Source organism: Blennius ocellaris, assembly GCF_963422515.1.
Source record: "Blennius ocellaris genome assembly, chromosome: 5".
NCBI lineage: Eukaryota > Metazoa > Chordata > Actinopteri > Blenniiformes > Blenniidae > Blennius > Blennius ocellaris.
In genome coordinates, this window is record NC_137654.1 from 21,841,175 (window position 1) to 21,854,306 (window position 13,132).

The following is a 13,132-nucleotide window of genomic DNA, read 5'->3' on the forward strand; positions in this document are numbered from 1 at the left end:
TAAATACCAACTGTGTCGCAACATTTAGTTTTAGCCTCGTACTGAGGTGGATAGAACTGGTCAGCTGAAGATGAAGAATCTGAATACAATGAGTTGATGACCTGACAAAGTAGAGTGGGAGTGGCCAAAGAGATGTTGCGTTTGGTCGTGTGGCTTCACCCCTCTAATCATGCCCCAAATGCCTGGTTGAAAAATCAACATTGAGTGGAGGTTTGCCATATGAAAGCTATATATCCCTTTATTACAATGTGATTACTACAATATTTTATGAATCTGACCTCGGCACAAAATGGAAGGAACTTTGTCTGGTCAGTTATTTTTTGTTGTTGCAATAATGCTTCTTGCAATACATCTCAAACTATTAGAAAGCCTGTGTAATTTCTTTTGAAATCATCACAAGGTCCCAACATGCATTTGTGGGAGGAACAGAACATTATGTACAGTATCAGTATGTGGGACGCATTCACAAACCACAAGTCATCTGCCCGTTTTAAACAGCTTGTCATTCAGTCATATTTTGTGTGTTCAAATAAGAACAAATAAGACATTAAGAGCTGTAGGCAGAATGTGGACTGGCCTGGAAAGATTGACTGGAAATCTGTTGAAGGATGATTAGTTCCTTATTTCTGAACTATAACTATGGACAGAATGGGATACCTTTTTGTTTCCTTTTTGGAGGGGGGATTCTCTCTTTTGCAGCCTAATTTCTGACATCCTTTGTCATATGGAACTTGGCCTTCAGTGAGCAGATTATGGTACTAGAGCTTACTCCAGAGGACATGGTTTTGTGTTTTTAAAAAAAAGGGTACTATCCATATATGTCAAACAGGGCATCACAAGTCTTGGGGTAACTAGCCATTGTTAGGAAAAAGGAAGAAACATTTTTTATCAATTGCCTGTAGGTACCTTTATGGTAGATGGGGAACTCGTATATGATTAACCAGTAAAAGGATCACCAAAGCCTGAGCTTTACCTTTCCAATTGCAAACAAAAATTAATCTCCAAGCTACCCCAACACATCATAAATACAAGATTACAATCCCTGAAAGAAGCGAAAGTGAAGTGACTTGGAGTACTGAGTTGTAACTGAGAGAGGAAGCTCCCTCCCCTCATGCCTCCTTATACAGTCACAGGGCAGGGCTTTCTACGCAGTAAGAATCAGACGCAGCTGAAAGGAAGAGATAACAAGAGGGAGAAAAGCAAAGCAGGAACTTAAATTATGGATTCACATGCTCGACCAAAACTCTTTGACTTCCATGGAGTGTCAATGATCAGTTATTTTACCGACAACTGGGAGGCCATTCAAAGCTTTCAAGCCAGACCAGACGACGTCCTCATTGCGACATATCCCAAAGCAGGTGAGTTTGAGTAACTTGATTCATATTTGCAGAGGCTAACAAATGGACGTAACCTTTGCTACACTATAACCAGATCCGGCCTGAGAGGATTTGGTGCCCTAGGCAAGATTTCATCTGGTGCCCCTTATATTGCAGTTAATTCCACCACAAATAGCATTTACACACTTACAGAAAAATGAAATACAGCTTTACAGTTACAACAGAATTTGTTCATTTTAAAATTAAAGAATGCCTGTGAATACCATTAACAAACTCATAACACTTATATTTGTCACGGGTAGCAGACAGGACCCAATTGCAGGACTCCGAGGCAGGCTGAGTTTAATCAAGTCTTTATTTACAAAAGGAGCAGTACGGACCAACAAGAGATGCAGGTTGCTCCTCAACCTGTGGCGCACGGCTACCTAGACTCCAGACAGTGAACAGGACGGACCAGACATCGATGATTAACAGACCAACAGAGAACACACAGACAGGACATATATAGCTGGCATGGTAATGACAGAAACTGGCTACAGGTGTGGAACAGGACCGCCCAGACATGTGGCCTGCCCAGTCTTAAAGGGAGAACCTCAGCCTAATCCCTGACAATATTTATAGTACAAACTACAACGGAAATTTCAAAGTTCTATAATTACAATAAAATCAGAGATTGGGAAAATATACAGTATACAATATATAATTTAGTCATATTGTGAACAAAGAAATCTGCTGTGAAACCCAGGTAATTTGCACCTGAGTTGCATAACAGCCTATAACTGTCTAATGAGCTAAAAGACCGACAGGGATTTCTTTATCTTTGTGAATGTTGAAGTAATGGCTATGTTGTTATTATTGGTAGGTAAAAACAGTATTATTGCAAAAGTCTAGACCAATATGATGTCAACATTCAGACAATAGCCAGAAAAATATGCAAAATCTACACAAGATAAACTTACTTCATGATTGATAATAAAACACACACTTATAAAAAGCAAAGCACGGCAAATGCTTTAAACTATTAATCAGCAGGTGATGAAAAATAGACACTTTTAATCAACTCGGCTCGGTGTAAACTTACTAAGTACACAATAAATGCAATAAGAAATATACGTAGGTCTTGCCTATCTTTGCTGAAACCTCTCTCTCTTTCTCCCTCTCTCTCTCTCTCTCTCTCTCTCTCTCTCTCTCTCTCTCTCTCTCTCTCTCTCTCTCTCTCTCTTTCCCCCTCTCCAGGAACAACATGGGTCTCCTACATTCTTGATTTATTATACTTTGGCCAGATGTCTCCAGACCGTCAGAACACATTGCCCATCTATGAGAGAGTACCTTTCTTGGAGCTCACATACCCGGGAATGGATTCAGGTTGAGATAAAAACCCTTTCCTAATAACACATTTTAGTTTGACTCTTATTATCATCGTCCTATACAATCTAACTGGGCATCTAAATGGAATCTGGGCATTTACTTTTCCACACAGGAACAGACCTGGCAGACAAGCTCCCCACCAGTCCCCGTCTCATCAAAACTCATTTTCCAGTCCAGTTTGTTCCAAAGTCCTTTTGGGAGCAAAATTGCAGGGTAAGGTAACCTTTCTGATTGAGCAACCCGTTTCCTTTCCTTTGCTTATTGAGAATTCGGACAGTCCTTATCATGACCGTGACACAAAACACTTCCGGGGTTAAGTGATGAGGAGATAGGAGGGACAATTCGGACATACCCACTCACTCCTGCGCTGGCTTACTGTGAAGGCCACACCCCCTCCTGATGGCCACACCTTCTCCCGAAGCCACACTGCTGTTCTACCTTTGCCGGTCATATCCAGTGCCTGGATGTGTTTGCACATGGGCAGCCAGTTGCCCAATATTAAAATCATTTACATAAAAAGGCAGGTCGCTATGCTGCCTTTGGACATAACCGTGCTATGCTAAATGCGATACGTACATTAACAGTGCATTCATGAATTGTATACAGCGCTGCTATGCTCCAGCATGTTGGCGGGTTAACAGGAAGGATGACAGCACCAGATAAAGACATTTTCACAACTTTCTTTTGTGGAAAAACACCAGCTTTTAAAAGATGGGAGACAAACACCTGAGCTACCAGACCTTCAACAAAGGAAAAGTCAGAAAATAGTTTGCACTTTCATGTCAATTTGGGGAGCAGACGCGCCTCAATAGTGGTTTAAGCCCGCAGACAGCTCTGCTGTCAGAGTTACAGTATTTTCATTTTCTGCGTGTTTCCAACATAAACAACGGATGCACTGCCATGTCATGAGATTTGTCTTGTTGGGAGAGTCTGGAGACTGCTATTGAATAATTGTTTAAGTTTCTTTAATGGTTTTTTATAATCTTGATTTTGTTGGATTAAATCTCTTTGTGGTATTGCACATTATGTACTCCTTCCTCAGCTTTTCTCAAGTCTTCAGTCAACCCAATCATTTCTACTCTTTTTCTTTTAGTGCAATTAATTTGAATTAAACCTGAAACCCAGTTTGTAAAACTGCACTTTATTTTTCCTTATTTTGACTCCCCATGCCGACTTAAGAGTAATATACTGTATATATATATTTTTTTTTTCATCTGCAGATGGTCTATGTTGCACGTAACGCAAAGGACAATATGGTGTCTTATTTCCACTTTGAGCGCATGAATTCTGGTCAGCCAGAGCCTGGAGATTGGAACAGCTACCTTGAGAAGTTCTTGGCTGGAAAATGTATGTACATATTAAAGCTGATGTCATGATGTAAGCGTCACAAAAGCAGAAGATATTTACTTCACTACCTACATATGCTGTTCTGTGTCATTAGTGGTGTTTGGCTCCTGGTACGACCACGTGAATGGCTGGTGGAAGAAGAAACAGGCTTATTCAAATCTCCACTACATGTTCTACGAAGACCTTGTTGAGGTAATGTTATAGTTTTGTGAATGTCTTTATCTTCAGAGCACCTTTCTGAAGCTTCCCTGAAGTAGAAATGATGATTTCTGATTGTTTCTTTCAGGATACTGGACGGGAAATTGACAAACTCTGCTCCTTTCTTGGCTTATCTCCTTCAGCTGAGGAGAAAACCAGAGTTCTGAATGGTGTGAAGTTTGACAACATGAAAAACAATGCGATGACCAATTACTCGACAGATCCCACTATGGATTTCAAAATCTCTCCATTCATGAGAAAAGGTACGGTGAATGATTGTTTTACAGCAACACAAAAAAAGAAGTGAAGTGAAATCAGACCTGACTGAGCCCTTGTGGTTCTGCAGGAAAAGTCGGTGACTGGAAGAATCACTTCACCGTGGCTCAGAATGAAGAGTTTGATGAAGACTACAAGAAGAAGATTGATCCAACTCTTCAGTTCCGCACTTAAATTTGAAAGGAACCGTACATAGCGCTTGCAAATGTCAAAATGCTGTTTGATCGGCTGGATGAGACACTTTATTGTGAAGTTTATCACCCCAACTTTATGTGAATCTGAACTCTGAACATCATGGGCTTATTCACCTCCTGCCAAAAGCCAATCTAGTCTAATAATGAACTAAAAGCAATGTTGAAACTATCATTGTCAACACCTTCATGAATGTTAAAGTCACCCACTCATGGCTCTATCAGTAATAAATTGAAGAGAAAGTCAGAGAATTCATTCCAAGCGATACACTATGGAGGCTGTGAAAGATGAGATGGACGAAGGAGTCAAGTCGGCTTACTTTATTGCCTCCAGCAACATGAAAGTTCGATCAAACATTTTTCTCTCCTGTGTCATCGCACTTCCTCTTTGAACACCTCCCCGTTACCAACACACCCACTCCACTCTGCTTGAGAGAACTTCCCTCCAGGTGCACACCACAACACTACAACAAGTTAGACTGGCTTATGAAATTTCCTTTTTGGAGTGCCTGAGGTTCAGCGAGAGACTTAGATGGGTTTTACGGTTTATTTTTTGTCTAGGACTGATAGTAAAATTAGAGTTATACATGGATGATACACCACCTCCATCAGTTTCTCGGGGAGCAGCACCACAACTGCCTGGTACCTTACGAGAAATGAGGAGGTCTGAGTTCATAGAATGGCCAGGCTTTTCTGTGTGGAGTTTGCGTGTTCTCCCTGTGTGTGCGTGGGTTTCCTCCCCATACTCTGGTTTCGACACACAGTGAACCTAAATTGCTCCTAGGTGTGAATGTGTGTGGTTGTCTGTGATGGAAATTAGTACCTGCCAATGTCATGCAAATGTCCACACGACAATGCCGTTTCATGTAAGCGCATAGTTTTTGGCCGATCATCCACAGGGTGCAGCGTTTTAGGAGGCTGAAGCACTGGTGTATGTGGGCGATGTATCAGCAACGTTCCTCTGAGCCTCTGCTGGCCTCATCCTCCTCTGCAGAGCTGGAATCGTTCACCCTTTGAGTGGATTTCCCAGGTGTCTTTTGAGGCGCTGTGGAAGAAATAAGACCTGTCCAGCAAAAATATTGTTGGTTGTCTGCCACTAAAATCCTTTTTAAGAACAACATTGGGATCTGAAATCACTCTATCTGTGCTCAGTGGTATAGAAAATCTGCTTCATGACGGAAATGCGCCTTGGTTCATCGCAAAAGTGTATGTTCTGTTGATGGAGGGAACTCCAAAATTAAAGTTGCATGAATCTCAGGAAAAATGACTTTGCTTTACTTTACTTGACTTGAGATGGGAGTCTGAGTTGAATATAACGATTGATGCAGAGTTTTGGTTAAAGGTGTGTCAAAAAAGTCTGTCGGCCACTACTAATGCAAGATACAGATTGATCCATTAACTTCCTACACCAACTCTATAGCACACCAAAGAGATTGCACAAATATAAACTTGAGCTACTGTTAAATATTTTCAGTATCCTGCATGTTCAAAAACTGTGGCTGGCTCAGGACAACAGACCTGAGATCTGCCCATGCTACTACCAACACTTAAGGTAGAAGGACACACTTTTGCACACATTTTTAAACAACAACAGGCAGACTTCTTATAGAGATCACTCCCTGTGACCGTTGGCTCACTTCCTGTCCTCTCCGGCCCAATCACAGTGGAGGACCCCTGGCCTACAGCCATCCTCCTATCTTGAAGGTGGACTCAAGCCTCCAGCTTCCCAGGTTGAAGACACTTCCTGGGTCCATGTATACATAATAATCTTATCTTATAGTTAGATGTCTGCCAAAATGTCTGATGACAATTCAGTTAAGCCCAGTTAATACAGTGAAAGTTTGAGTTGACTAAGACATTAAAATACATAATCTGTTGTTAAAATATAACTACTGGATATTCAAATGTTGTCGAAATACAACATATTACCAATTACTTTTTTCAAGAATTGGTAACTACAAATAATCATTTCCAGGTGATCTTAGAGATGAGGAAGAGGAGGTGCACCAGGGTAAAAGGATTTTGGGTAACACATCCCACTGAGCAAAAAGTGGTCCAAAACACGACTAAAAGATGTCATCTCTATACATCCAGAAGATGCTGTTGAAACATTTATTAATGTACATAGTTGTAGTCACATCATAAAAGGCTGTCAAAGTGGCGAGTTTTTCCGCGAAGACTCAAAAAGTTTGATGCCTTGCTCCCAAAGCAAAGAATGGTCGTAACTCAGACATTGTGCATTCTGCTTTAAACTTCACATGCTGTCTTCTCTTGTCTGTCATGATCTACTTCCCAACCCGACTTGACACTTTGCCAACACATGTATCAGATTTATCGAAACAAAACCTAATTGCTACACCACAAATCACCTGTATGAGCTCGGATTATTGACATTGCGTCTTCATTCATTCATTGTATTCTGTTTGTTTGGTCAAATTTGAAAATAGATTTTTATTTATTCATTTACATATCTTTCATCTGTATATTTAATGGCAGGGAGTGGGTGGACAGATGGGTTTCTCTATTTTTAACCTGTAAATCACCTTGGCTGAATTTTGTCATTCTGAAAGTTAAGTAAATAAGTATAGTTTGATTTGATTTCAAATTTCAGTGCGGAACTGAAGAGTTGGATCAATCTTCTTCTTGTAGTCTTCGTCAAACTCTTCATTCTGAGCCACGGTGAAGTGATTCTTCCAGTCACCGACTTTTCCTGCAGAACCAGAGAGACTCAGTATGGTCTGATTTCAGTTTCATTTATCCTTTGCTGTAAAACAATCATTCACCCTACCTTTTCTCATGAATGGAGAGATTTTGAAATCCATATGAGAATATGTTGAGTAATTGGTCATCGCATTGTTTTTCATGTTGTCAAACTTCACACCATTCAGAACTCTGGTCTTCTCCTCAGCTGAAGGAGATAAGCCAAGCAAGGAGCAGAGTTTGTCAATTTCCCGTCCAGTGTCCTGAAAGAAACAACCAGAAATCATAATTTCCACTACAGGGAAGCTTCGGAAAAGTGCTCTGAACATAAAGACATTCACAAAACTATAACATTACCTCAACAAGGTCTTCGTAGAACATGTAGTGGAGATTTGAATAAGCCTGTTTCTTCTTCCACCAGCCATTCACGTGGTCGTACCAGGAGCCAAACACCACTAAAGACATAGAACAGCATGTGTAGGTAGTGAAGTAAATATCTTCTGCTTTTGTGACGCTTACATGATGACATCAACTTTAATATGTACATACATTTTCCAGCCAAGAACTTCTCAAAGTAGCTGTTCCAATCTCCAGGCTCTGGCTGAGCAAAAGTCATGCGCCCAAAGTGGAAATAAGACACCATATTGTCTTTTGCATTACGCGCAACGTAGACCATCTGCAGATTAAAAAAAAAAAAAAAATTCAATAAAATTTCCACTCAAAGAAACTGTCTGGTGCTTTTTGGGCTGTGGTGTCACTACAATCCTCCCCACATCAGTTCCAACCACACCCAGTGGACACACACACACACACACACACACAGACAGACTTTCCACTCCTCATCAAACTTAACATTTGCTTTGATATAAAAACAGTAGTGTGCGGTGGTGTCTCAGTCAGAGCCAGCAGCAACAAAATACAAGCCCCCCCCCCATAATACAAGCCCCCTGTTCACAATGTTACAGGAAGCACCTGAATCTATCAACATTTCCACTCCTTGTGTGTTCCTTCCTTATTATCACTCACAACGGAGAAAACATAATCAGCATCATTGTCACTATATTCTGCAACTGTGGTTAACAATCACTTTATTCACATTATTCAGTTTGCACAACTTGGCAAAAATGTTCTGGTTTTCCACATCTGTTACACTTTTTGTCCTTTGTTATGATACTTTCTCTGCTCATGTGATCGGCACGTCCACACTTGTAACATGTTACACCTTTTTCATCACTTAAGGAACGATCTTGAGGTCTGTATCTTGCCAGTTTTGCATTTCCTTGCGCTCTGCCTGGTTTCATTTCCACTGCAATAATTGGTCATTTCTCCATTTTTGCAGCTTGTTCATCTGCCGTCTCTATTGTTCTGGCCATTTCTTGGAGCCCTGCCAACTTCAAATCCTTTTCGCACAACAACCGTCTGTGCAGTTCATTTGAAGTACATTTGTCAATAACTTGATCTTGTATAAAACCATCTTTAAGATCTCCAAACTCACAAGTGGACACCAGCTTCTTTAGTCTAATTACAAAACTGTCCATTGACTTCCATTGTTCTTGCTCTGCTCGTCTAAACGTGTCTCTCATCGGGAGTCGGCGAGCACATCAAAGGCAGATACAGAGAGCATCGTCATCTTCTTCTTTTCATTGGACTTAACTGCACATTCCGTCTTGAATCCTCGTTGCCAGTTGTAGTGTTCTTGTCTTGCATTACACTAACCACGCAGCACAAATGTTCTCAGTTGACTGCTTAATTCCTGGTCTGCATGTTTAGTCTCATACATACTTAATCTCATCTTACTCACCCCATGACCTGTACAAAACCGGAAGTGATGTACATTACACTATGTCAGGACATAAACACCTTAACGCAGAGCAGCTAAAGTCTCAAAAGGAGGCATTTCTTTTATCTTTTATTCAGCACAAGTTAATATTTTGTGGGAACAAATTGCTTTCTTCTGTGAGCAAGATAATAAAATATAAACATCGATAAATCGAAATAGTTTACATCAATAAAGTATACAAAACAATTAATCAATAGACAGTTGCTCCACATGTCAAGTAATTTTTTCCTTAATGGAGCAGTGACCAACAAATTATGTCTGAGACCTTCAATAAACGTTTCTGGTACCAGGTTAGATGATGCAGTCATGCAGATATCACACAGGCTACCTTACCCTGCAGTTTTGCTCCCAAAAGGAATTTGGAACAAACTGGACTGGCAGATGAGTTTTGATGACACGGGGGCTGGTGGGGAGATTGTCTGCCAGGTCTGTTCCTGTGTATCCTATCGGATAATGATTAAAAAAAAAAAAAAAAAAAAGAACATTAAACATTAAATTGAAATGTGTCATCAGACAATTTGTTGAAGTCATTCATAAACCTTACTGCTTGCAGAAAAATGTTGTGAATGTTTTAGCTGTTAACCTGAATCAATTCTCTGGAGCTCCAAGAAAGGTACTCTCACGTCAATGGGCAGGGAGTTCAAACGCTCTGGAGACATCTCATCAATGTACAATAACTCGAGAATGTGAGAGACCCAAGTTGTTCCTAAAGAAAGAAAGTAAACATATACTTTTTCCAACCACCATGAAACCTTAACTGGAACGAAGCTCATATTCTCCATGTGGTAAACCGACAGAGTAAGAAGTGAATTAGTGTTGCAAATGAAAACTCTCCACCAAGGGATGGAAATTAAATTTCTTTTGTCCATCTGCCACTTTATAGAGCACCTTTCCCGGATAACGATGAGAAGGTGCTTTACAGCAATAAAAGCAGCAAATTAAAACCAGATTTAAGGTCAATAAATATACAGAGTGAGGACAAAAAACATACAAGAGAAAACAATAGTAGAAATGATCAGGTCAAAGGCCAGTCTGAATAAAAACTCTTTTTAAATGTCTTATAAAAGTATCACAGGTGTCGACAAAATGAAAGGTTGTTTGACCATGCAAAGCTTTATAAGTTAGCAGTATTATTTTAAAATTGACACAAAAAGTTATGTATAAGTGATGTGGGTCAGTTCCTGTTCAAAGACTGCTCTTTGGACTGTTTGAAGGCAGTTTAGAGAGGACTGACTTAAACGGGTTGAAAGGCATTACAACAATCTAAAGAAGAAGAAATAAAAAAGTGTAAAAATAGTAAACTGATTAAATGCACCCGCCAGCACACAAAGTAACCTGCACTTGGTTGTGAGTGCTAATTTCCAGCCCTGCTCTGCACAAATAATTTGTCAGCATCGGGGATTATTTATTTATTTTCACAAACTTACCTGCTTTGGGATATGTCCCAATCAGGATGTCATCTGGTCTGGCCTGAAAGTTTTGAACGGCCTCCCAGTTGTCTGTAAAATGTCTGATCATTGACACTCCATGGAAGTCAAAGAGTTTTGGTCGAGGAGGTGAATCCATAACTTACACGGTTCCTGCTTTGTTTTTCTCCACCTTGTTATGTCTTCCTTTGAGGCATGTCTGACTCCTACTTTTTAAGTGGAAGCACCTGCTTTGTTAGTACGCTTGAGGGGAGGGAGCTGTATCTCTCTTGGAACAGCTCAGTAGTCCAAGTCACATGATGGTGTAGCTATTGATGTGAATATTAACCATTCAGTCTCTTGTCAAACTGCAGGATTCTTTTTATATTTATGTTTAACAAAAGTACAGCTGGCACTTTGATTCCAGGAAGTAAATAGGGGTTCATTTTAAGTTTGATGAAAAAATAATGAAAACTTGTTTTGAGACATGAAAGATATGAAAGAGATCAGATATTTTACTCGCATTTCATCATTGTAGATTTTTGATATGCTGCAGAGGCAGTTTTGATTTCATTTTATTTTCCAAGACTAACTCCTCTCCTGTGGAATTCAGTTTTTTCTTGTATAAAATGATCTGGGAATGGACACAGTCTCTACAGGACAAATAATGCGAGGGAGAAGCAGATTATAGCGTAAGATTGTCTTACTCCAGGTCTTTGCTCTGGACTCTCGGTAGTCAAGAATTTGATGGTATCATATATTTGGCCATATTTCTAGACAAGAGCGCTGCACTATTCAAAGTGGGAAGGATGTTGCTCCTCCTCATCGGAGCAGGTTTTCCCACAAACATTTTAGAATGGCTCACAATGTTTTCAGGACACCATCCAGACAACCATCAGTTAAATGAAGAATTTAGGCCTAATGTGTCATCGCTGGTCAAATCAACCAGCCAGAGAAAAATGACAGAGCCCGGCAAACCTTTTGCAAACTTACACACTGTATTCAACATTCCTGTTGGTGACTTTCGATTGACGTAATCAGGCAGGCAGCAGACAATACCCTTGTTAATGCTACATATACTATCTACAGTTATCACACTGATCCAGACACTTTCCAACTGTTGTTAGATCAAACAAGCCTGAGCAGCTCTATCGAGACAGCAACACTATCAATTGTTCCTGGAAGAGAGGTTTCTGCGTTTCGTAGGAAAAGTAATACATCATCTGCATCGAGGCATATTTTATGGGTTACATTTGCTGTTCGTATACCTTTTGTTATTGTTCCGTCGGATGCCTGCTGCTAGTGGTTGGGATTTAGTTCTTCTGGTGATGATATTAATAGTAGCTATCAACGTATACACCAATGTCAACCATGCCCCACACCAACACACGCGTTGCTTCCAAATCGTCCCTCCTATCTCCTTTCCTATTCACTTTTCCTTAACCCCATGGATGACATCACAGGGTTGAGGAAAGGTGTCAGGAGACTTCCTAAAACAGTTAGGGAAAGTCGATCCAACCGCACTTTCACGAGGTGACATAATAATCCGACGGCAGCACAGGTTAGTGACGTCTGCCGTGGTGAAAAAATGGACTACAAAAAGCACATTTCTAACACTTTCCCCTGTGCCTCTAAACACTGACATAATCTCAAATATCACAAGGTTTGAGTTGAAATTAAAAGAAAAGAGACACTGGGAACAAAAGGGAAACTGCTGCCAGGTAAATAAAGGATGAATGCAAAATGAAAGTAGGCTGCATAAAAAGTTTATTTTTCTGTGTTTGTTTTACAATGGCCACAAAACATTCATAGTTGGGATATGGTTTTTCAATTATTTAAAGTTGTTCAATACATATTATTGCATTGGTAACTTACATGATCTGTTCGGTCATCGTGAGTTTCCCTGAACGCTCGGATGAGCGGGTCCCTTTAAATGTTGTTGCCGCAAGGAATTGTGGGACAGAATTATCTCATCTCCTTTGATAAAGGATGCATCAGTGTTTCCTAGGCTAAAGGAGGTTTTGGAGGAAGCATTTAGCCCCCTTTCCTTAGCTTATAGGGAATTCAAACGTTCCAAAGAATTTGTAAATCAACACTTGAACCATATCTGAAGAATAGGACAGGGACTTGATAGCGATATCACCATATGCCTTCTCTGTGTCTGTCTATCGTGAGAGCTCTTCAAACTGAGACCATAATTGCTCCACTGCCATACAGGCTGGACAGTTCAACATGGACATTGATTATTCTGTAGTTTTTATTTGGCCTTTTTTAAAAATTTTAGTTTCAGTATGCTTTGACACTTAATGGTACGGGTCTCTTGGGACCCTGTGAATGTCCCAAGAGACAAGACCATTGCAGCTTTAAACTTTTTTTTTTTTTTAAACTCCTACATTTTGGAATTTCTATTCAAGTATGTGTAAATTGGTTTGTGGTTCAATCTGAATTGTCCTTGGATGCTTTGTGTTG

At 40.2% G+C, this 13,132-nt stretch overlaps 2 protein-coding genes across 2 annotated transcripts; one reads left to right on the forward strand and one right to left on the reverse strand.

The window, feature by feature from the left end:
• Window positions 1–1,219: 1,219 nt before the first annotated feature.
• Window positions 1,220–6,021, forward strand: LOC308129874 (cytosolic sulfotransferase 3-like; the record flags this gene model as incomplete). The annotated part of the gene is made up of 7 exons (XM_080495987.1): window positions 1,220–1,358; window positions 2,574–2,702; window positions 2,818–2,918; window positions 3,926–4,052; window positions 4,147–4,244; window positions 4,339–4,513; window positions 4,597–6,021. The coding sequence occupies 7 exons, from the start codon at window positions 1,220–1,222 to the stop codon at window positions 4,698–4,700; spliced, it is 873 nt and encodes a 290-aa protein (XP_080352113.1). The 3' UTR covers window positions 4,701–6,021.
• A 1,296-nt stretch (window positions 6,022–7,317) lies between these two features.
• Window positions 7,318–10,823, reverse strand: LOC308130640 (cytosolic sulfotransferase 3-like; the record flags this gene model as incomplete). Its single annotated transcript, XM_080497052.1, has 7 exons — window positions 7,318–7,427; window positions 7,506–7,680; window positions 7,775–7,872; window positions 7,967–8,093; window positions 9,591–9,700; window positions 9,841–9,963; window positions 10,685–10,823. The coding sequence occupies 7 exons, from the start codon at window positions 10,821–10,823 to the stop codon at window positions 7,318–7,320; spliced, it is 882 nt and encodes a 293-aa protein (XP_080353178.1).
• Between the last annotated feature and the right edge of the window lie 2,309 nt (window positions 10,824–13,132).